The sequence below is a fragment of the Centroberyx affinis genome, unplaced genomic scaffold (genome assembly GCF_046629955.1).
Source record: "Centroberyx affinis isolate AG114_WGS23_722 - 3 ecotype Tasmania unplaced genomic scaffold, CSIRO-AGI_Caff_v1 ptg001094l_1, whole genome shotgun sequence".
NCBI lineage: Eukaryota > Metazoa > Chordata > Actinopteri > Beryciformes > Berycidae > Centroberyx > Centroberyx affinis.
Window position 1 is genome coordinate 327878 of NW_027279639.1, and position 21623 is coordinate 349500.

Below are 21623 nucleotides of genomic sequence, written 5' to 3' on the forward strand. Positions count from 1 at the left end.
TACCAAAGTTAAGGAAAGAGAGTTTGCGATATTCTTAAAACCGTTTTTTTGTGCTGAGGACAGCAGGAGTGCAAGTCAATTAGAGGAGATCACGAGAGATAATCTTTGGAAGAGAGGCCATTTTGTGATCCTATAGATGAAATGTTTACTCTGAAACAAGTGATTCATGAAGCAGGCTTACATGTCAGGCTTTAAAGCAACTGTTTATTTTTAGGATCACCCACAGAGACATGTATTTTTTTTTTTTAGGCTCTCCTCCCTACTCCAATATTGTGTTGTTGTTTACGGCCGGTACAGTGAGGCGGACTGGGAGAGTAGGAGGGGACGTGATAGAATAGCATCAGCTGGGAGACGAATGTGGAAATCACATCCGGAGACCGAGCCACCAGGACGACCTGCGACCCGTTTTACCGAATGACTTGAGAATGTATTAAAAAAATATTTTCGTGTCAGAATTGTATCCTTTCAGAATTGCGTTTCATTTCACGAATTCACGTTTTCAAACCGCTTTTGAGTTCTACTTTTCTCGCACTGTTTCTTGGCCGTACTTTTAAAAAAAAAAAAAAAAAACATTCCACCACAAGGAGGAGGACTGGAAGGAGGACAGTCCGACCGACGCCAATAAACCGGGACCATGCCGTACCTCATGGTGACTGGTAGAATGTAAATGTTGAGTCACCAGCTTTTGGTGGCTTCTGCTGCAAGTCATCATTATCAACTGACTGTTCAACTCAGTGTCATTACTAATTATCATATTGTGTATTAAAATAACTAATCGTTCAATTTGTTGGGTAGGTATCAAAACATAAGTATGGATTCTCAACATATCTGGAGTTTTTATCGGCAGAGGAAGTTCATTTGGAAACTATATTGTATTTTGGACATTATTGCATGCTTTTTCATTTAATGTACATGTGACGGTTCTGCGGATGTGGTGTGTGTGCGTGAAGCATGTGTTCATTGTATGCCACTTTAAGGAGCTCACTATTTCTTTTTAATGTGAAAGCACATTACTGTATTTTGTCAGGTAATTCAATATCGCAATAAAAATTGCAATATCTGTTCATAGTGTTGTTACATCCAGTTTTGTATTGCAGTGTGATTGTGAACGTTGTAATTTGATGCCATAAAAAAAACTCGCCACCAAGGGGCAGCAAATTACAACATCATCAGCAATTAAATCCTCTGAGCTGCCATACTTCTACCTTTAGATTTAACTAGTGGTTTATGGTGTTTATTCAAGCTTTGTGGTTTCAAATGAGAACATCCTAAGTGATTGATTTTTGAATCATAATTTTCATTGTATGACATGTGCAAAAAGTAATCATACTTATCATTCAGTTCATTTTCATGTTTGGTTTCGGTAACAATGTTTTTGAGTTTTTGACTCATCGAATACAGCAATGCTCACTTTGTGCACTCACTAAGAACAAACCTACTTAGCATTTATGATAAAATTCATTTAATAGCATGTCAGACACTCCTTATAAAACCACCTTACATTTGACCGATAAAAGAGTTTATATTGTCAGAATGCAAAACAATAACGAGACAAAACAACTGCATGCTGTTACTATGTGATCTAAATCTTTTCTCAAGGTCTATCTGTGTAATGGACTGGTGGAAATGACAAGAATAGAGCAAACCACTGTGTTCCACTTTACAAACCTAATGGCTTGTTTGACAGGTTTATAGTTATGTGCCGCAATTACATAACATTTCACATTTTTTCAACTCATTCAGTGATGTTTTTCCAGCATGCACTAACACATTTTCCCTCATTAGTTCCATTAGCCTTTAGCACAAAAAAAAGAGTCCAATGCATTCTTTGATTGGCACGATAAGGGTGTAGATCTACTCCAGGAGTCCCATTTGATTGGCTATAGGAAGCTGTTTTGATTTTTTATTGGACATTGATGTTCTTATCTGACCCCACCCCCCAGTTTGTCCAGCACCCCCAGGCCTTTCTCCAGGTACTCCGCCCTGCTCAGCCAGAACGAGTCCTTGTCTTTCATGATGTTGGCCAGCACAGCGCCGCCCAGGAACACCATGTGTTTACGCCGGGGAGGATCCTCGATACGGATCTTAAACTTCTACAGAGGGGGAGGGAAGGAGAGGGGAGGAGGAGTCCGAGATATAGACGTCATTAAAACACAGAGCATAACACCTACATTCCCTCCTTTATGTGCTCGTGCATGTATTTGGGTGTGCATGTGGGTATGTGCATAACTGTGTCTAACTGTATCTCTGTTTCTTTGTGTTAGAGCTACAGGTAAAACGCCTGTTACAACTGCTAATGAAAAAACTTTTGTTTAATGTAATAAAACATCAACGTAATAATAGGAATTTTCAGGTAATAGTGTAATAATCCTGTTAACGTAAAAAGTAAATCCCATTATTGTAATAAATGTTACCTACCAGTAATGTACTAACTGTTTTTCCTGTTAACATAATTGGGTTTTATTACAAAAGAGAAGGTTGAAATTTTCAGGTTTCAAAAAGGTAATAACTGAACTGATAATCTAATAATAGTCAAAATTCAATACATAACTGTTACCAATTCACAAATTTGGCCATTAACTATGGTCTACAACTAGATCTGAAAAGAGATGAATTTGTATGTAAAAGATCTTAGATGATCACTGTAATTCGCTGACATTTTAAAAAAAACCTGTCAATGTAAAAACAAAAAACAATAATGTAGTAGTTATGTTAACAGAAAGAAAGTTATTACATTGATGATAGGTAACTTTTATCACATTAATGGGAAATGTATTCTGTTAACGTTATGGATTATGATACAGATTATGACAATTTTAGCTGTAAACTGTTGCTGCCTTGATGGTTTATTACCTTAATAGAAAGTTATTGTGTTAACAGTTGTGTAACTCTGTGAGTCAAAGTGCATGCATGCACTCACAACAGCATGAATCTGAAGCTGACTCATATGTTGTATGTCATGCCCTATAACCCCCCCCTATTTTTCCTGTCCATCTCCACTGTTTACCAGCCGATAAAGCAGAAATTCCGTGAATACGCTTGAAAAAGCTCTTACTGATAGTTTCTGAGTGTCTCCGTTCAGCACTCTCTCTAGGTAGAGCTGCTTGATCTCTCTCTCCAGTCTGGAGGGAAGGCCGGGGTACATGGTGGTTCCTCCTGACAGCACAATGTGCTTATAGAAGTCGGCCCTGCGCAGGAAAACAGAGGGTGGAAGGCGAAATTACGCATTTTGTGTGGATTTAAATAATAAAAAGGCTTGATTAGAGGGGGCTAGAACTAAATTAAAATCAGCACCTACGCATATCGAAATCCACACTAATGCCTGGACTTGGATTTTTTTATGCCACATATACTACATTGATGGTCATAATTCTTCCTTTTTTTCTTATCATAATTCCCTTCCAAGAGAATGTCTAGTAATATACACTACCAGTCAAAGGTTTGGACACACCTGATTGAATGTTTTTCATTCTCTTAAAGCCATTTTGATCTAAAGGCTTATGCTTAAATGCTTGAAATTTGTTTCTTAGACAAATATAAATAGTGAAGTTGATCCTATGTATGAATTTCATTCCAAAACCTTTGCCTTTCCATTAAGGCAAAGGGCGGCTACTTTAAAGAATCTAAAATATAAGATAGCTTTGATTTGTTTAACACTTTTTTGGTCACTACATAATTTCATCTGTGTTATTTCATAGTTTTGATGTCTTTACTATTATTCTAAAAGGTGGAAAATAGTAAAAATAAAGAAAAATGTGGTGTGTCCAAATGTTTGACTGGTAGTAAGTAATACCTGAAGCGCTCCCTGCAGTTTTCTGTTCAGATATGTATTTTGTTTGTTTACATCCCCTGTCTATAGTATCTTCTACAATTACATCATGAAAGAAGATGAAAAAAGTGCTGTGCATCCCCATGTGTCTACAAGCAGCATGACATTCATCCTCTAACATTTACATTTAAGGCATTTAGTAAGGTGAGGAGCTCAGTGAGGAGAGTCGGACCTGAGGTCGATGTCGGCAGCCTGGATGGTGTTGAACAGCAGCTCCGCCACTCCTGCTCCCTCCACGTTGATGAGGTGAGGCTGGAACAGAGCTTCAGGAGCGCCAAACCTCTCACCACCCACCAGCACCTGCCGGCCGTCAGGGAGCTGCACCAGAGAAGGGAAAAGTTAGAGTGGAAATCTACAAGATCTGTGTCTTTTTTTTTTTTTATTCTGGTGACATCTTTGGTGCTCACTGCTGTGGTGTTTCTGCACTGCACTTCCGAGAAATCATCTGTCAATCAAACAGTGTTTCCAGTACTGTGCACTGCAGTTTGAGTTTCTTTCCTGAAGTGGGTTGAATCACTGACATTTATTTAGGTAAATATGTCAAGGATTATTACTTTAAAAACTACAGTACTACCTGTTTTTTAAAGCATTTCAGACAATACAAAAGAAAATAATTATTAGTGTTTTAGTGACCGACTTGGAGTATCTCATGGTTGGAGTAAACAAGTTAGGAAAATTCACTCAGTGCCAGACAAGCTGAGCACATTATACTAACTTGTAAGTATACTAAACCACAATAAATTTCCATTCAAATACATTAGTGCTCTCTGCCATACCATGTATGACTCCACCAGGACGGTGGTCTCTGTGGCCAGGCGCTGCTCCTGCTCAATGTTGTATCCCACGTAGCACAGCTTCTCCTTCAGCATGCGCACCGTCTCAAAGTCAGCCGAATGGTTGAAGGCGTAACCTCGTAGCAGCAGGAGCTGATGGAGGGAAGATGAAAAAAGAATGGTTAAAACTGTGATTAAAAGAAGGGATACTGCAAAAACAATTCTGATGAGACTGTACCTAAACATCCCAAATCAGAATCTATAGTAGATCTAACTGAACTGTTTATTTTTTGGCATTTTCCCCACATATGCTGCTAAAGGCTCTGTAGTCCAATAGTATGGCCTATTTTTCCATTTTTTCCCACTTTCCCCCTAGAAAACTCTTCTGTTAAGTCCAATATTCAGGCCCTTCATCCCAAATATTGGACTGAGGGGAGTCATGGCTCTCACCTTAATGAGGTAGCGTGTGATGTCACGTCCTGCAATGTCCAGCCTGCGTGTGAGGTGGGGTAAAGAGTAGCCCTCATACACGGGACAGATGTGGGTAACACCATCCCCCGAGTCGACAACCACACCGGTCAGCAGACCTGTAGACAGGATCAGAGAGTAGTTTCCAACATCTTTCCGTTAACTAAACAATCAATCCAGCCATCAATGAAATCAGGTTTCTTAGGGCAAATAGACAGAACACTGGGGTTGAATGAAGAAGTTTGATTTCCACAACGACCATATGTCCTGTTGAAGTGTCTGTGAGCACAACACTGAAACAACAGCATCGCCTCAGTACCTAAGATGACAGTGTAAAAATGTAAAGGCGCATTAAATCCACTGTACAGTCATCTTACCCTGGGCGTACAGAGTGAGCACAGCCTGAATTGCCACATAGATGCCGTGGAACTGGTATTTCTCGAACATGACCTCTGCGATCTTCTCGCGGTTCTTGGTGGGGTTCATGGGCGGCTCGGTCAGCAACACCTTGTGCAGGTAAAAAATAAATACAAATATTGCAATATGCAGCAAGACAAGAGACTTTAATATTAAAATATAGAGCAAAAAATAGAATACAATTGAGTCAGTGCATGTTATTTTCGCAGTGTTACGGATTTTGGTTATACTGCTTTTCCAAGTCGCCGTATGCACTAAGCTCAAATAAAAATTATTGTTTTTTTGGCAAACAACATTAAAACAGGCAACAGGTCCATAGAAGACTGGGCAGCCTATTTCATGTTCAAGGAAAGTCCTGCCTACTGTCTCTTTTATATGCAATTTAAAAAATGAGAAAATGCATATAACATTTTGGTCTTGTAACCTTTGTCATGTACGTCTTCACCTGAGACGGACTTTCCTTTCCAACGTCAAAAGACTGAAAGGTTATATGTATTTTCTCAGTAAAATATTTCATTTGCAAATAAACAAGACCGTGTGCAGGAGTTTCTTCACAGTTTTTAGAAGAATAGGTTTTTATGAAGCGTGACTACAAATGATTCCCCAGGATGGTAAAACTTTATGCCCGGCTGTACCTTACAGTCTGGGGGGTTGATGTCCAGGCGGTCGGGGCCGAAGGTGTAGTCCCACAGGTGGAGCATGTCTTCCCAGGAGCGCACCATGCCGTTATCCATGGGGTAGGAAACCTCCAGCATGGAGCGGCACTCGCTGGCCTCGTCCCCCACCATCAAGTCCTGGGTAAAGAGGATTTAGCCGTTCTAGAGGAGTAGTTTATATGGTGCGGGGCGAAGGGACAGCAGCTTCCTTTAAAACACTCCTGAAAATCTATTTTTATCAGAAGGCCTTTCTATAATAACTCTACTCCCTTGTATTTGTGTTTTATTTTATTTTATTTTATTTTATTTATTTATCTATTTATTTTAATGTAAACTTGTTTTATCTGACATTTTATCTGATGAACTTGGTGTGACTATGGTTTTATGTTTTATCTTCACGTTGCTTTTATCACCTTTTGGTTTGATTTGTTTGTGTGAAGCACTTAGTAACAATTGTTTCGAAAAGTGCTATATAAATAAAGTATTATTATTATTATTATTTTTGCGTAAATGTTTTGCTGACAATCATCCTCACCTATAATAGGATAGGATATCTGTGAATATATGTGTGAAATGTGAAATGTTCTTTGTAAAAAGAAAGAAAGGGACGCTCTTTGGTGTCCGGTGTCTCTTTGGTGACGCTCTTTCGAATTCGGCCTTGGATCTGTTATTCCCATGGATGTATTAAACTAGGTTATTCCCCTCTCTCTCTTTCCTGACTCTCTCTACTGTCAGCTAGCCAAATCAAATGAAGGCAAAAATGCCAAGACATAATCTTTAAAAGAGAGTGCATTTTTTCTTGCCCCACAAAACGCCTGTGCACAGTGAAGTCCTGCAGGGATTACGGGGGTAAAAAGTCTGAATGATCTGCTTGACCTCAGCCTGTACAAGTGCTGCTGTTAGATGACCGCTCAGGTCACATGACCATATGAACTTAACTATGTCTTAGGAAGCTGACAGGTGTACGGCTCTAAGACACTTTAAAGCATATGAGCTCAGAGGTAAGAAGGCCCGAAGGATCAGGGGAAGGTCAGGTGTTTAATTAGCTGAAGAAGTCTTGTAGTGTGTGTCCAGCCTTACCAGACAAACATCTCCCTTAGACATAAACTCATATTGCAGTGTATGGATGCTTGCAACTACATTGATATTATATCATATTGTTGTTATCCTTGTTGATGTCCATTGCCAAAACTAATTCACAACAGATTTGGTGGAAGAAGAAAATCCATCATGGAGTAACTGATAAAGATGAGCGTGTTCACTATACTGTACGCTCAGCATGCAGTACATGATTAATTCACATTATGCGAAGCCAGGCATGAAAGACTTTTATGAAATGGTGCTCTTGAAAATTTTATGAAAAACCTTTTCATGTTTTATTCTGTTGAATTCTCCCTGATCACAACCCGAACGCTGTCAGACTCAGAATCACTTTAACCGCCGACTCGAGTTCAGTAAGTGTGCAGGAAACAAAGCAGGGTGTCGAAGCAGCTGAGTGAGCAGGCTTTGGATGGTGTCAACCTTATACAGGAGGAAAACTGACCTCACCTTTATCTCGATGTTGCCCACTTTGGTGGTGGATCGAATGATTGGTCGACCCACCATGGCAGGGAAGATGTGCTCTGGGAAGTTGGATCCAGCAAAGCCGCATTTGACAAACTGGGGAATATGAGAATATGAGAATCAAACATGAGAGATTTTTTTTGATGGAATAAAGTTCTGCTTTTCATGTGTTACACTGAAACTGAAACTGATTGCGGCAGACCACGTTCTCACTAATGTCAACTGTTAAGTCAGAGCATAATCTTATCTTATGTTTACTTGTATAGCCCTTAATCACAGTTACAGTGTCAAAGGGCTTCACAATGTCCACATTACTCAGTGAGAACAAGGAAAAACTCCCACGGTATATTATCATACTACAACAGAGTGTACTGTGTATATATAATGGTGCTTATATTAGATTGTCTTCTATTTATCATATCATCTAATTTATCTGATTTCATTGCATTGCATTTGCAAAAGTCTATGGAATACTTAAGTAAAAAAGTGCATGCAAATTACTGAAATATGGTGTTATAAAAAGCCAATACACCAATTACATGACCTTCTTAAATGGCATGTGATTGTGTATTATCTATTTACCTCTCTGCCTGTCATGACTACCCTTTGTAAAGGTCTCAACTTGTCTTTTTGGCTATGCACACATTCCTTAGCCTGGGGCTGTGCAATGCATACCAAGCAGAGGCTACAGGTGAAGGCAAAATAGGCTACAACCAGTTGAAGCTTACAGGTATGGTTTACACCTCATATTTGTCCATTTTGTTCCATTGAGAAACTACAGTACGGCTGCCTAAATATCAAAATTTGAACAATACAGTGCAGCATTGATGGACAGCTCAAGAGGTTTTTAGCACCTGAGCACCTAAAATGTTCCTCTTCCTGGTTCTCATCCAATGTTAGCTCACTTCAAAGCATCACAACCATTTATGGCTGTGTGTGAGTGTGTGTGCGCATAAGAGGCAGAGTGACAAGTCCAGACAGATGTGGGATCAGTATGAGCTATGCACACTGATTCACACCCTGGCCTCCTTCAACTGCTGCAACCTAGTTACCACAGTTGATCCAGAAGCAAAGCCTACTCCTTCATACAGTCATTATGAATAAATAAATACATAAAAAACAACACCAACATAATAATAAAACACAGATAGGCCTATTAAATAGCCTATACCAGGTGTAGTTTGGAATGCAATGGCTTAAACTGTCAAAATGAGTTTGTAGGTGACATGGAGAGTATCATACATTAGAGATAACACTTGACATGACAGAAAGAATCGATTGGACAATTTACCCACGGCAGAAGGTAATACTAATACTACTGAATAGTGTAATACTAACAATTTAGACTTACCCCTGTCCCATTATCACAGACCACCACCTTCCTTCCCTCGCTGTCCATGGTCAAACGATGCAATACAACACCTAGTCCCTCCGCTCAGGATAGGGATTCAATGAACAAAAAACCAATTGCAGATTATTTATAATAGACTACATGAATGTTGGTGACAAAACTGGCAGATAGGACGAAGCCCTCTTGCAACTGCTTCAAGGATGGGCGGGGTACACAAAGTGAGTATGACGACGCCCATTTTACGGAAAGGGAGGGGGAAGACAGGTAAGGTATCCTTTAGCCGATTTAACGTTTCTGAATGAGGCATTTGAATAGCAGCTGTCTGACAAAGTAGAACATTTGACTTTCTATTAATCTTTAACGCACTACAGGTATTACTAAATGGTAAAAACGTCGACTAAATCAATCTGAAAACCCCCTCACCCCTCCCTACCTTTCTAGTAGGCCAACATAAATTGGCGCAGCTTCCCAACGGCTAAAAACTTCACCAAAACTGCTTCAACCGACATGATAAGTCTTCAAAACATTACTGAAGAAACTGGAGGTACGGATTTAATAGCCATGTCCTTCGTGATTTGTTGAAAAGGGAAAATTAAAGCTGACTGCCCCAGCATTAATTATTTTGAAGGCAAAAAACCCCCCAGGTTTAGGTTTAAGGTTTTAGCGAACAGCTGTCTGTTGGCCGTTTGGACAGGCTAACGTTACATGGCCGAAACAGTTATTCTGCACCTGAAAAAAAAAGATCGAGCCAAAATGAGTTTGGATAAAAATAGGTTCATTTATTTACATAAAACGTTTACAAAATACATCTTTTCAATGAAATGCAGTGATGTGTAATGTTTAACTGATGATGGGTATAAAGTAAGACAGGAAACCGTAGCAGGTCTTGTTTTGACATGAGGACACAATCATATCCGACCAGGTCTCACTGTTCTCAAATGTAATAGGCACATTGAGTTAAGACCGAGTAGTGCTTCACATTCTCCCCTTTTCATCAATCCTTGAGGTGTTGTTATCTTTTCTGTTTTCCTCTCCTGCAGGGATTCATCGTTGGGGCAGCTGAGGAGCATCTGAAAATGCCTTGAAGTATTTCAAACAGTCGTCCAAGGAGAGATGAACAGGTACAACACAGTTGGTAAGAAGTTTTTGGATCAAAAGCAGCACATCTGCATAGTTTATTACATTGTTGTGAAAGTAAGTTGAATAAGGTAAAGTCTATTTAAACTTGTGATGATGGTATTGCATTGTAAAAGAGTGATGCCCTTATAGTTCCTCTTTAAGGCAGTGAAGTATGTTGAATGGAAATCATATATTTTCGGTCATTGTAGTTTCACCAATGACTTGTCACTCGCTTACAGCAATAGCCTACTCAAGGCATTGTTCATTCAAAGGGTATGTCTGAGCGATTGTCAATAACAAACGTATTATGTAACTTACATAATAACTATTAGAAAATCATCTACTCCAAAATATGTTGAAACCAGTATCAAAACATACAATATCAATATTCAAGTTATCTAAAGACCGTGGGCATTTCTATAAATACTTTGCCTGAGAATTTGTAAAACACTATTATCGATGTAGAAGTACCCGTAGGATATTTGCCTATCTACAGCGCTGAGTTAGTACCATATCCAGTGGGAAGCTAATTCAGCTTTGTTTTATATAACAGTCAAGGTTATGTGCCATGGTGCTTTTTTTAAGTGCATATTGTTTTTGTATTTCATTCCCTTACAATGTCCACTAACAACCACATCAAGTGGCTTCACCCTCCAGTTGAGAACCTCCAGTATGTCCACAGCCACAGATAGTTTGAGATTGTCTAATTCATCCGTGTCTATAATATATCTGTGATGCTGATGACGGGCAAAGCTCTGGCCTCAGGGAGCGAGAAAGTCAGAGAATCCGTCTCCTCAAGGCTCGAACTCGCTGTCGCTGCTGACGGAGATCTCTGGGGTGGAGGCCCCCGTTCCTCTGCGCTCTGTCCCGCTGCTACAGTCACTGGCCTCGGGGCTGCCCAGGTGGTGAGGGGACGCAGGCAGCAAGTGGGGGTGGTGGCGGCGCTCCTGAAGGGAACCGTCGGGGGAGCTCTCCGAAGGCAGGAGGGAAGGATCCTGCTGCAGTCTGGGTGGAGGGGAGGAGACGAGAGTAAGGTTTTGAGTCGTTGATTGGGGTTTGAAATACAAGTATTTCTCGTAATAATCTCATTGGTTAAGTTAAACCTCAATGGGCAGACACAAAGAACCACAGGTTTTTGGAGCACAAATTCACTAACGGGCAAACCTGAATGGTAATTAAGGAAGCTTGGTCAAAATATGAATAAAATATGGCAATGACTTATTTTTTCATTCATTCATGATCTCAGAAGGCCAGCAGACTAACTAACTAACTAACTATCTTACCTAGATAGCTATAGGCTAGTATGGCTAGTTTGAGTGCTACGCTTCAAAATATTAGCTAAATCCTCTCTTACCTCTTGTCTTTTTCACCGGGCTTCAGTCTAACATTTATTTGACTAGAAAAGCTGTAGTTCTTTGGTTCCACCCACCCACTGACATTTAACTCAACTAATGAAATTATTTTTGCCTCCACAGCAGCTCTGCAAATGTTTGTATAATGCAAACTCCATCCTGCTTTTGAGTCAGTAGTGACAGCAAATTTGAGTCGTGATGAGGCTGTTTGTCTTTCTCTTTCACCCTTTTACTCATAATCAATAGACAGATACTTTATTTATCCTTTATGTAATAGTGTTGCTTTCTGCTTTGCAATTCTACTATACGTGCACCAGCTGTAAGTTTGAATTACTGTCCACACTCAGTATGGAGTCACTCTAATCACATTACTTTATTAAGTGGTATCATCATTAGTAATTCTCGACGTACCTGTTCTTTGCCGATGCGGCCCGGTCTCTCTGGCGCCGATTCTTGAACCAGTTGCCGACCTGTGTGGGTGTGAGTCCTGTGGCCTGGGCCAGGTGCCGTTTCCTGGACGGGTTGGGGTACGGGTCTTGGAGGTACCACTCTCTCAGCAAACTGCGAGTTCTTTCCTGGAGAAGAACACATGGAAATAGGAAATATTTAATCTGTCTTGCTTGATTTAAGTATCCAAGTAGATATGTCATGTCACAACCTTTTCAGTAGATTTAGACATGATATGGAGAGTTTCAGTCCAAAATGAGATTTCCACCATTTGAAAACAGTGATATACCCTGGCAGAGGGTAAGTAAATGTAATTCATTAGTGATTTTAAGAACTTTGCCTTCAAATTACTATTTTTTTTAGCACGGATTCACCTCTTTTTGAGCAATTAAACCTTTTTTTCCCCGTGATAATGGATACATAGCATTTTGGAATGACACCATATGGCGGCACAGCGATGTGGTTAGTGCCGTTTTGATGTCATCCTATTAAACAATGCTAAGAATAATCTTATTGACAATCTCATGTGATGCCGAGTGTAATCGTATTAAACTGGATTTATAAATAGTGCAGTGATCATAATCTACATCAGAGGTATACATAACAATGTACTGTATATCCAGTAAATTGGATCATGTTAAGGGGCTTAATACTGGAGAGACGATCCCTCCTGAGGTTTAGAATTAAAGATTAACAATACTTGTGAACATTACTTCACTCTGCCACAGGAGGGAGATGGCAAGTTGACCATACACACACACACACACACACACACACACACACACACACGCACACACTTTCAGACACACACAAATCCCCAAGAGGCTGGGAAGAATAGCCTCTTGGGCAGTTAAGTGGATGTTTCCTTGCTCTCTCACCCTATAGAATATTTTACAGACTTAATCTTTGAATCTTAATCTTTCCTATCAGCAGCTTCCTTTGTTTTTCCTCCTGGTTTCAATTCACTTCTCTCTCGTGGGTGTTAACAAATCACTGGTGTTATCACAGTAGACACAGGAGGATTGGTTTGCTTTCACTGTAAATTTTCACTCTAGAGTTGAGGAGAGATGAAGTACACACCACACAACAACCTCAAGACACTGAAACTTGCTTGTAAATACTGCTATATTTGCTCAATGCATGCTGTCAACCTATGCTATGTTTTTGGATCATCAAATCCTGGCATTGTGGTTCACTACAGTGTGAGAGGAAGAATAGTTTTAGTAAATAGTAAATAGTAAACTAAACGGCAGCTTAGTGATACAGGTGGCCCCTAACAGGAGAAGCCTCACAGTATATCTAAGTGACTGGGTCATGTATTCCTGAGGCTGAACAGCAGTCTGCATGTGACACACTGAGCATGTTTGTCTGAGCTCTTAAAACTGGGATGAATGGCTCTTAGCTGTGGCTGCCGGACAGCAGATGGTTGGCTCATTTACCTGCAGGCCACCTTGACTTATGTGTTCCGAGCTGCAACAGCTAGTTAGAGTGGTGTTCATATTTTACTGAAAGGAGAGGAGTGGCAATTAAAATATGATGCAACTTGAATGATCCCTGTGTGGAAATTTGGCTGCTGCAGCAGCAAATAGTAAAAGGTTACAGGAAACAAAACTAGAATATATAAAAATTGAGAAAATGGAAGCTATGTTAACATACCCAGCTGACAAATTCAACGCTAGAACTTATTAAGTAGCCTAGACATGTATGGATGAAAGTATGAAAAAAGTACATTACAACACTGAGGGTGTGCAAAATAGCATCACTCTGAGAAAAATGTGTAAGATTTACTTAAAAAAAAGTAGCAACAGAATTTACTGAGACAAAGTAATGTGAGACATATATAGCATGAAATAAGTGAAAAGTGATATTAAAAAATATCAAGATATATAACAAATGAGAGGAATATGAGAATATGAAGAAAAACAATATGTGTAAATGATATGAAGTGTAAAAAAAAATGTGATTGTATTCTCATTTACGGATCTACAGACTAGAGTGAGTAAAAATCTAGTTGTCTTTTGGCATCTGGGAAAGCTAGATAAACTGTTAGTCTAACCTCAGATAATAGTGTCTCAAAGCAGACATATCCTGATCACCTTACAGAAACGACTCTCCTGACCTGTATGAGATCTCTGACCTTGCAATAGGACACCATGCCTAAGGTGCTTTAACCGGGGCTCAGGGCTGAAGGCAAAGGGATCAACGGGCTCTTATACCTTTATCACCTTAAGAGCTCAGAAAGCAGGCTGCTTGATACAGCACACAGGTTAAACTGAAATGTTTGAAATATCAACTGGGGTGAAGTTTCTCCTGTCAAGTTGCCATCTGACAATGCGAGTCTGTGATACTTTATTGATGGCCCAAGGGAATTTATTTCTTCTGGTAGGGATTCTTGCTCAAGGACACTGGTCTCTCTACTAGACCACCAGTGGAAATGTGAATAAAATAATATTACACCGTGAAATCTATCCTGTTCCGTTACTTTGAAAGCAATATTTTGCAGTATATGACAGACACGAGGCTAGACTCTACGGGATGTTTACCTTAAAGCAGTGCGTCTTCTGCTCGCCGTCCCAAATGGTGCGGGGCAGGGGGAACTTCTTGCGGATCCGGTACTTCTCCACCGGCCCCAGCGCCCGCCCCCGGAGCCTCTCCGCCTCTCGGTAGTGCGCGTCCAGCCACAGGTCCTGGAGTTTGGCGTGAGACTCGCGCGTAAAACGGTGACTCTGGAGGATCTGGTAAAGAGCCTCAAAGTTCCCACCGTGGAAGGCGACCAGCGCTCTCGCTCGCATCACAGACTCGTGTCGGTTTAGCGCTTCCCCCGCGGAGCCAGGGACGGCGGCGGGCAGGGACCAGAGGAACCGGCCGAGGCGCTCGATGTCCCCGGTCTCCTCCAGGTTCTCGCACACCCGAGCGACCTGCTCCGGTGTGAACATCGGCAGTGGGAACATCTTTCCTTGTCGCTTCTTAGTAGCTCAGTGAAGACTGTGCTCTTTGGTCATCGGCTGGTAAACGTTCACAAGGCGCATTGGATTAACGTATCCAACCGCGCGTAAAGCTCCGTGCGTCCGCGGTGCAGTGTGCCGTCTTGATTTTATGAAATGGTGCCACGTTTGTCGACACTTAAACGCTGCTTACAAACCCTAAGTGGTGTGAGTTCCTTATGTAATTCAGCCTTCCCTGGTATTCGGGCAGATTGTTTCAGATAAGCCAATGCGCGGTGACGGAAGATCCAGGTTCCTAGAGTTGGGACGAGTAAAGAAACAGCACCAGGAGTCAACCTATATTTATAGCTAGATACAATTAGCATCTCTGTAGTTGTTTTGAGAAGGATTAGACGTCCCGGCCATTAGCCTCTTAGTGGGGGGTGGTGTGTACAGAGGTGACTGGCTGATCAGCTTGTTTGGCTTAGCCTGAGGATACATTGACTGGCAGGATGATTGCAGAGAGCAAACAAGCAAGGATAGCTTACTTAATTGGTTGGATCTGGTGGAAATGTAGGTGGCAGGCCTACCCCAGGAGGAGATGGATGAGTCTGAGTAAATGTGTAGTAAAAGAAAACAATTCAGAGCTTTTGAGCAGCAGGCAAAATCCAAAACGCATGCAGGCAAAATCCAAAAATAAAGTTTGATGTAGTAGCCAATCTGCCTAGAAATGAGTGAAACTTTGAAAACCTAGGCCTTTATCCCACACTAAGTTATTTTTTATATCAACAAAACAAACAGCTGCACAGCAGACACTAACGCAAGCTTAGTTTAATAAGGTTTGGATTCCGTGGTGTAACGACGGCGTGCCCAGGTCATGAAAACCTGTATCACATGAGCCTCTCCATTTGACCAATAGGACATTTCGGGACACAAAGCAGCTAAGAATCCACAGCGATCCCCGACAAACTAATGCCCTTGTAATTAAAACAGACATGGCTGGACCTTAGGCTATCCCCCACGACCTCTTGCCAGGCCAAGACATATTGAAAATGTCTCTAGACATCGATGCGCTGCAGAGCAACTCCAGGACACGGAATTAATGATCTGCTGCCCGGTTCAATCCTTCTGATCTCAGTAGCTCATTAATCAGTCTTAGGATAATTTTCTTATTAATCAGGTTAAGGATCCTGTAAGCATCTGTCTACTAATGCAAACATGTTGCATTAATTTGCACATTTGACCACAATACAAATTTAGAGCCTGAATAAAGAAAGTAATAATAATATAGATTTAATTCACAATTTCAATTAGTCTAATAAAGCTTCCATTTATACTTAAACCTCCAGCTTGCACCACAGTATGCCTGTCAAGGCAGACATAGATTAGTCTCTGGAGTGAATATGGGCTTTGCATAAAGGTTGCAGTCAGGTAAGAGGTCATGTGGTTTAATATAAGGTGAAGGGGCTTTAGTTCTGTCTAACAGTCTGTCTGCAGAACACAAATGTGACCCTGCCAGACACTGTGGGCTTAGCTATATGAACATATGAGGTCCCAGCTTGTGTGGTTGCAAATAATTAGGATATTTGATTGGATTTGATGAGTAGACTGAGGTGGGAGTCTTTTGCAACAATTAAGTTGTTAGTTATCAGGATGTCAGTTTTCCTTTCACATCACTGTGTTGTGGAGTTTTACATCCATCTAAATTAAAATTGAGTCTAACAAACATGTCTTTCATCATCATAATTAATACACCCTTTTCAGTGCATAGTGTGCTTTATATTTTCAGTTATCAACTATAGATGCAATTAATTGCATAATTGAATAATTACATATGCACACATAGGCTACATACAACAATAACAGAAACCCTTTCAATCTGAACAGAATGAACTTGTTTACCATATGTTGAACTGTAAATTGTTTTCCACTAACCCTATTTTTTTAATAGCTGATTTAGTAGGTCAGTTTTATACTTTAAAATAATTTTGATAAAATTAGAAACTTTTTTGAACATCTCAATTAATATTAGATTACCATTTGCCTAATCTGCAATTTAAACACTCCCTGGTAACATTTTATCATTGCAACATTTTTAGCAAAAATCTCTGACAAATAAGTAACTATTGATCCTGTAGCAGTTGTCCAAAAATATATATGTTATAGTGGAAGTGTCATACGAAACTGCTAACACTTCCATTGTCAGGGTGGATGCTTTTTTAATCAGTTCCTGAGACTCTGTTCAAGTTTAAGGTATAGACAGTGATTAGGGTATAGAATTACTTTATGAACAGTGGGCAAGCGTTTGATACGTGTTAGATCCTAAATCTAGATTAAAATACTAGGTGGGATTGGGCTAATGGAAAGGGGGGTAGGTGTGTGTGTGTGTGTCACACACACTTTGGCACAGAAGGAGAGAAATGAGCTCAGTGAAGATCATGCTCACGGCTAATCTAAGCCTTCCAAGTTTCAGACACTCTGCGGCACTGACCACCAACGCATGCACACACACACACACAAACACATACATACACACACACATACACACACTCACCATCATTACAAGGAATCCCCCCCCCCGCTCAAAAGACCCCAAACCCCAATCTGTTTAACACTTCGAGAGCAGACTGACCAGCAATCTGCTTAAGCGCTCCCAAGCCGTTAGACCAGGATGAATCATAAGATGATGATGGGGTGGGCAGATGTATGTGTGTGTGTGTGTGTGTGTGTGTGTGTGTGTGTGCGTGCGCGCGCACGTGTGTATGTATGTGTGTGGATGTCTTCCTGTAACATCTAAGCACAGCTTTTGACATGACTGATCATGCTATTTTAGATTGAGGAATTACTAGCCTAGACATTTTACCTGTCATAACAACGATTATTATAAAATGTGGCGTAGCTCAAGGTTATTAGATCACTACAGTTTTTATAGATGTTGCCCCATGGCTATAGTTTTTGTCAGCATAGCGTCTCCTTTCGTTTGCTATGAATCCAATGATACTCAGCTGCATCTCTCAGTTACACAAAACAATCTCAGGCACACTTTTATTTTGAAATTATTGCCAAAAAATTGACCTACTGTTCCACTTCTGTCACATGACAAAAGTATTACACAAACACTTAACTAGAGCTGCTATGAATATTTTGTTCAGGTGTCATGATTGCATTGAAGTGTTACTGTTGGATTTTTCTTTTCATGTCTGGAAAACTGGTGTTCTGCAGCCTTAGTGGTGACAGCGGATGATTTAAAAAAAACAATATTTTCACAAAACCAACAGTATATTTATGTAGAGAGAAAGTATCTTTCTCAAGCCTTTCATTCAATTACATACAATTTGTGCCAGTAGTTACATCGATTGTATTTGATGTGTAACTATAATCTTATGCTTTATCTTTTGATTCAAGAACCCACTGGAGAGTATGTTATAATACATGTCTGTCTGCAACTACAGGCAAATGTACACACACACACACACACACACACACACACACACACACACACAGCCTGTTAGGCTGGACCCATTATGGTGGAACCCCACTTGGCATAATTAATTAGTGGCTTAAACAGAAGCCTCCTGCTTAAAAAATGACCTGTTGATTTTGCCAACAGGCAAAGCAGGGGGCGTGCATCTGTGTGTGTATGTGTGTGTGTGTGTGTGTGAGTGTGAGGGGAGGGGGGGGGTATTACCACGCTGTATAAATCCACACCAAGCACAATTAACAAGCAATTGGGAGGAGAAGTAATTAGTATTATCTGCTTATCACCGTCAACCCCTATTGTAAGGAAAATGGGTTAAAAAACACACAACGACACACACACACACACACACGCATTCACTCACACTTTGCATAGACACACACACACTCACACACACACACACACACAAACACACTAATTCCCTCCAGGCAAATGTGTAAGGGCTAATTACAAGCTCGTTTGCAACTCAATAGCAGTATCCTCTCAGACAGGTCTATCCCTCTGCACCCCCCCCCCCTTTTCCATCCATCCCTCCTTTTTGCCCCATCCTCATCCCCAACATACTGTATTAGCTTTACCTCTCACCCCATGGCAGGAGCATTCACCAAACAAACAATATAATTTACTTCCCCATCCATTGCTGTGGGGTGAGAGGAGGAGGATCTCTTGAATCAATAGACACAGGTGATACAGAGTAAATGAAACAAATGAAACACATTTTTGGTGAGCGATTTCATTAAAACTTTAGAACCTGGTAGATTACGTCTGCAATTTACTACGTTTTGCAGGGAATATATATTTCTTAACACATACTGTATGTTATGCCAATGTGATATCCACAAAGCATTGTTGGGCCCGGTGTATTCGGTGTCCTATAAAGATTTCTGGACTTAAAAGACAGTTTGACAGACTTGATGATCATGGGGAGGCCAAACAAAGGCAAAGCAAAGTTTTGATCATGATTCAGCCTTCAGTCTCAATTTTGAAGTAGCAGTTTTAGGGTTCCTCATAGATTTATTTGTTTGGTTTCCTTGTGCCATCCCAGCCTCATCCAGCTCAATTGCATAAAAGCAGTTGAAAGTAGTATTTTGACCTAATGGTTTGCCTTGGACGAGTACAAGATTTCTTAAAGAAATCTTCAAGATTTCTAGATTTTAACTGGATCTAGTAATAATTAGGTCATGGCACATATTTGAGAGATCATGTATCTTCCTGTAGGCTTTCATGAAGTACCTGGAACGCAGAATGACATTTTGATAGTGACTTGTTTTACTGTAAGAGATCTTATGGCTTTTGTCTAGCCTTACTGAATACACTTTACTTATGTATTCCTGTCTCACTATGTCAGGTTACTTAACATTATAGTATTTCCAGGGGAAATCCCCTCCGCTTGAATTAATGAATGACTCAGAACAGTGTTACAAGCTCCTTTACACCTCAAGGTGTTTGAAAAGCTGGATGGAGATTATTTATGTAATGAGATGTTCTTTCCAGGCATTGTTAAAAAGTGGATGGGGTTGTTGCTCACTCCAGATAGTGAACCACCCCAAGACAGTATCATCATTGTTGTGTGAGGGATCAGGTTACCACAAGCTCTTGGTTAGCTGGCAAACTCTAATTTAAGCCTTTAAAAAATAGCCCGGCAAATCACTGCTTGCTGTGGATTGTTTGTTTGCTTGCGTGCTCATTGTGGTCATGGCACTTGGTGCGTTATCCCCCAAAAGGCCTTGAAACCCCATGTCCTTTAAAGGGTTTCTAAATTAAAGAAATGTGCAGGCCAATTGTGTGTGTTGGCCTAAGTGACTTGACATTTGTGGTCTTTACAAGCCGTGCCCTTTTTCCTGGGTGAATGTCATTATAAAGTTTCAAACCATCATTTTGAGTGACTGCTGCACAATGTCCTATAGGGATAAAACCCAACAAGCTTCACATTACAGTAAATTATTTGAATATATAACGTCGGGGCCAAAAGTCACTACCTCACTTGATGTTACATGTCCAGTACGTTAAATAAAATTAATGGACACCCACCTGCCAATCAGAATCAAGTATTCTCTCAGGCCATTGTATAACAAATTCATCAAGTCTACATTTATTTTGATTGATCATAGATTTAGTCTAGTCTATTGATCTGGTCCAGTCTATGTTAAAAATACTGTCAGGACGATGACATCATCTTAGATTGACTATAGAAATCAGTACCTTTGATCACTCAGTAAAGATTTATTTACTTTTTTTTTATTTTGTATGGTGAAAATTAGTTTCCAATCTTTTTTTAGTTAAAATGGCTTTCTAGTATCCAAGAATACTATCACAGCAGTTTGTTGGTACTGAAGATGGCTTGGACTAAAAGCTATATAGTATAGTAGAAATACTTTGCATCCTTCATTGAAGATTAAAAAAAAAAAAAAGGCAATACAGCTGTATTGAAAAAAGTTCAAAAGCCTGTAGTAGACCATTTTGTTTCAGTGCCTGATTACTTAATATTCTTATCAAAGTGTCCGTTTAGCTTCACAAAAACCTCCTCTTCCCCTGCTCCCCTCCATGCTATGTAACAGGTGTTATTGGAGTTGTTTAGGAATCCTAAAGGGATTTAAGGTGGGACTTATTCTCACCTAATACTATAATGCTCATTAATTCCTGCTTCGGTGACTTACCTCCCCTTGATCCTCTCTGGACGGCCCGGCCCAGCCGAGCCCATCCCTGCCCTCTGTGCTGACGCTGTCATGCCCTTGCTCAACTGTTAGTCTGCAGACGGGATCCAGCACCGGAAGGATAATTTGTCTTGTATGAAGGTTTAGAAAAGTAGCATGGCAGATGGATGGATGGCTGTACGCGGGAACAAGGGATTGCAAGATAGGGATAAACTGCATCTGCATAGGTGTGCCGCCATGACGGGCTATTTGTCGTGACTTGACAAGCGCAGAGTGGGGGGTGGGAGGACTGTGGTTCTCTGGAACAGTGATTCTCAACCTTTTTCATATCAGCCATAAACCATAAAAACCAAGTATGCATTAGGGACATGGACCCCCATCCCAAATCTGAGAATATTTTTATTGTTAGATATGATTTTGTCCAGAATTCCATGACTATTGTAAATGGAGAGATAACGGTGAAACTATGATCAAAATAGTCATTCTTCTACATTCTCTAATTGTGTTAACGTGTAAACAAATGAATAGTTAAGTTTAACAATTCATCAATTTGCTGTGACCCCGTGGAACCCCCCCCAAGGACCCCTGGTGG

The 21623-nt window shown here is 40.4% G+C and overlaps 2 protein-coding genes across 2 annotated transcripts; both read right to left on the bottom strand.

Annotated features, from left to right (window-relative positions):
• Positions 1-1357: 1357 nt before the first annotated feature.
• On the bottom strand, positions 1358-9247 carry LOC139647577 (actin-related protein 2). Its single transcript, XM_071523502.1, has 9 exons — positions 9058-9247; positions 7692-7802; positions 6123-6281; positions 5448-5577; positions 5053-5189; positions 4606-4755; positions 4002-4147; positions 3056-3188; positions 1358-2093 (listed from the first exon to the last, which is right to left on the bottom strand). The coding sequence occupies exons 1-9, from the start codon at positions 9103-9105 to the stop codon at positions 1923-1925; spliced, it is 1185 nt and encodes a 394-aa protein (XP_071379603.1). The 5' UTR covers positions 9106-9247; the 3' UTR covers positions 1358-1922.
• A 1723-nt stretch (positions 9248-10970) lies between these two features.
• Positions 10971-14926, bottom strand: six7 (SIX homeobox 7). Its single transcript, XM_071523544.1, has 3 exons — positions 14519-14926; positions 11940-12103; positions 10971-11181 (listed from the first exon to the last, which is right to left on the bottom strand). The coding sequence occupies exons 1-3, from the start codon at positions 14924-14926 to the stop codon at positions 10971-10973; spliced, it is 783 nt and encodes a 260-aa protein (XP_071379645.1).
• Positions 14927-21623: the final 6697 nt, after the last annotated feature.

Bases quoted from the DNA above. Each gene is read 5' to 3' on its own strand.
- LOC139647577 (XM_071523502.1), bottom strand. From the start codon at position 9,105: ATGGACAGCGAGGGAAGGAAGGTGGTGGTCTGTGATAATGGGACAGGG. The intron at 6,282-7,691 runs GTGAGGTCAGTT...CTCTTTACCCAG, and splicing joins TGGGCAACATCGAGATAAAG to GACTTGATGGTGGGGGACGA. The intron at 5,578-6,122 runs GTACAGCCGGGC...TACCTGCACAAG, and splicing joins TCAACCCCCCAGACTGTAAG to GTGTTGCTGACCGAGCCGCC.
- six7 (XM_071523544.1), bottom strand. From the start codon at position 14,926: ATGTTCCCACTGCCGATGTTCACACCGGAGCAGGTCGCTCGGGTGTGC. The intron at 12,104-14,518 runs GTAAACATCCCG...GTTCTTCTCCAG, and splicing joins AGAAGACGCACTGCTTTAAG to GAAAGAACTCGCAGTTTGCT. The intron at 11,182-11,939 runs GTACGTCGAGAA...CCCTCCACCCAG, and splicing joins GCCGCATCGGCAAAGAACAG to ACTGCAGCAGGATCCTTCCC.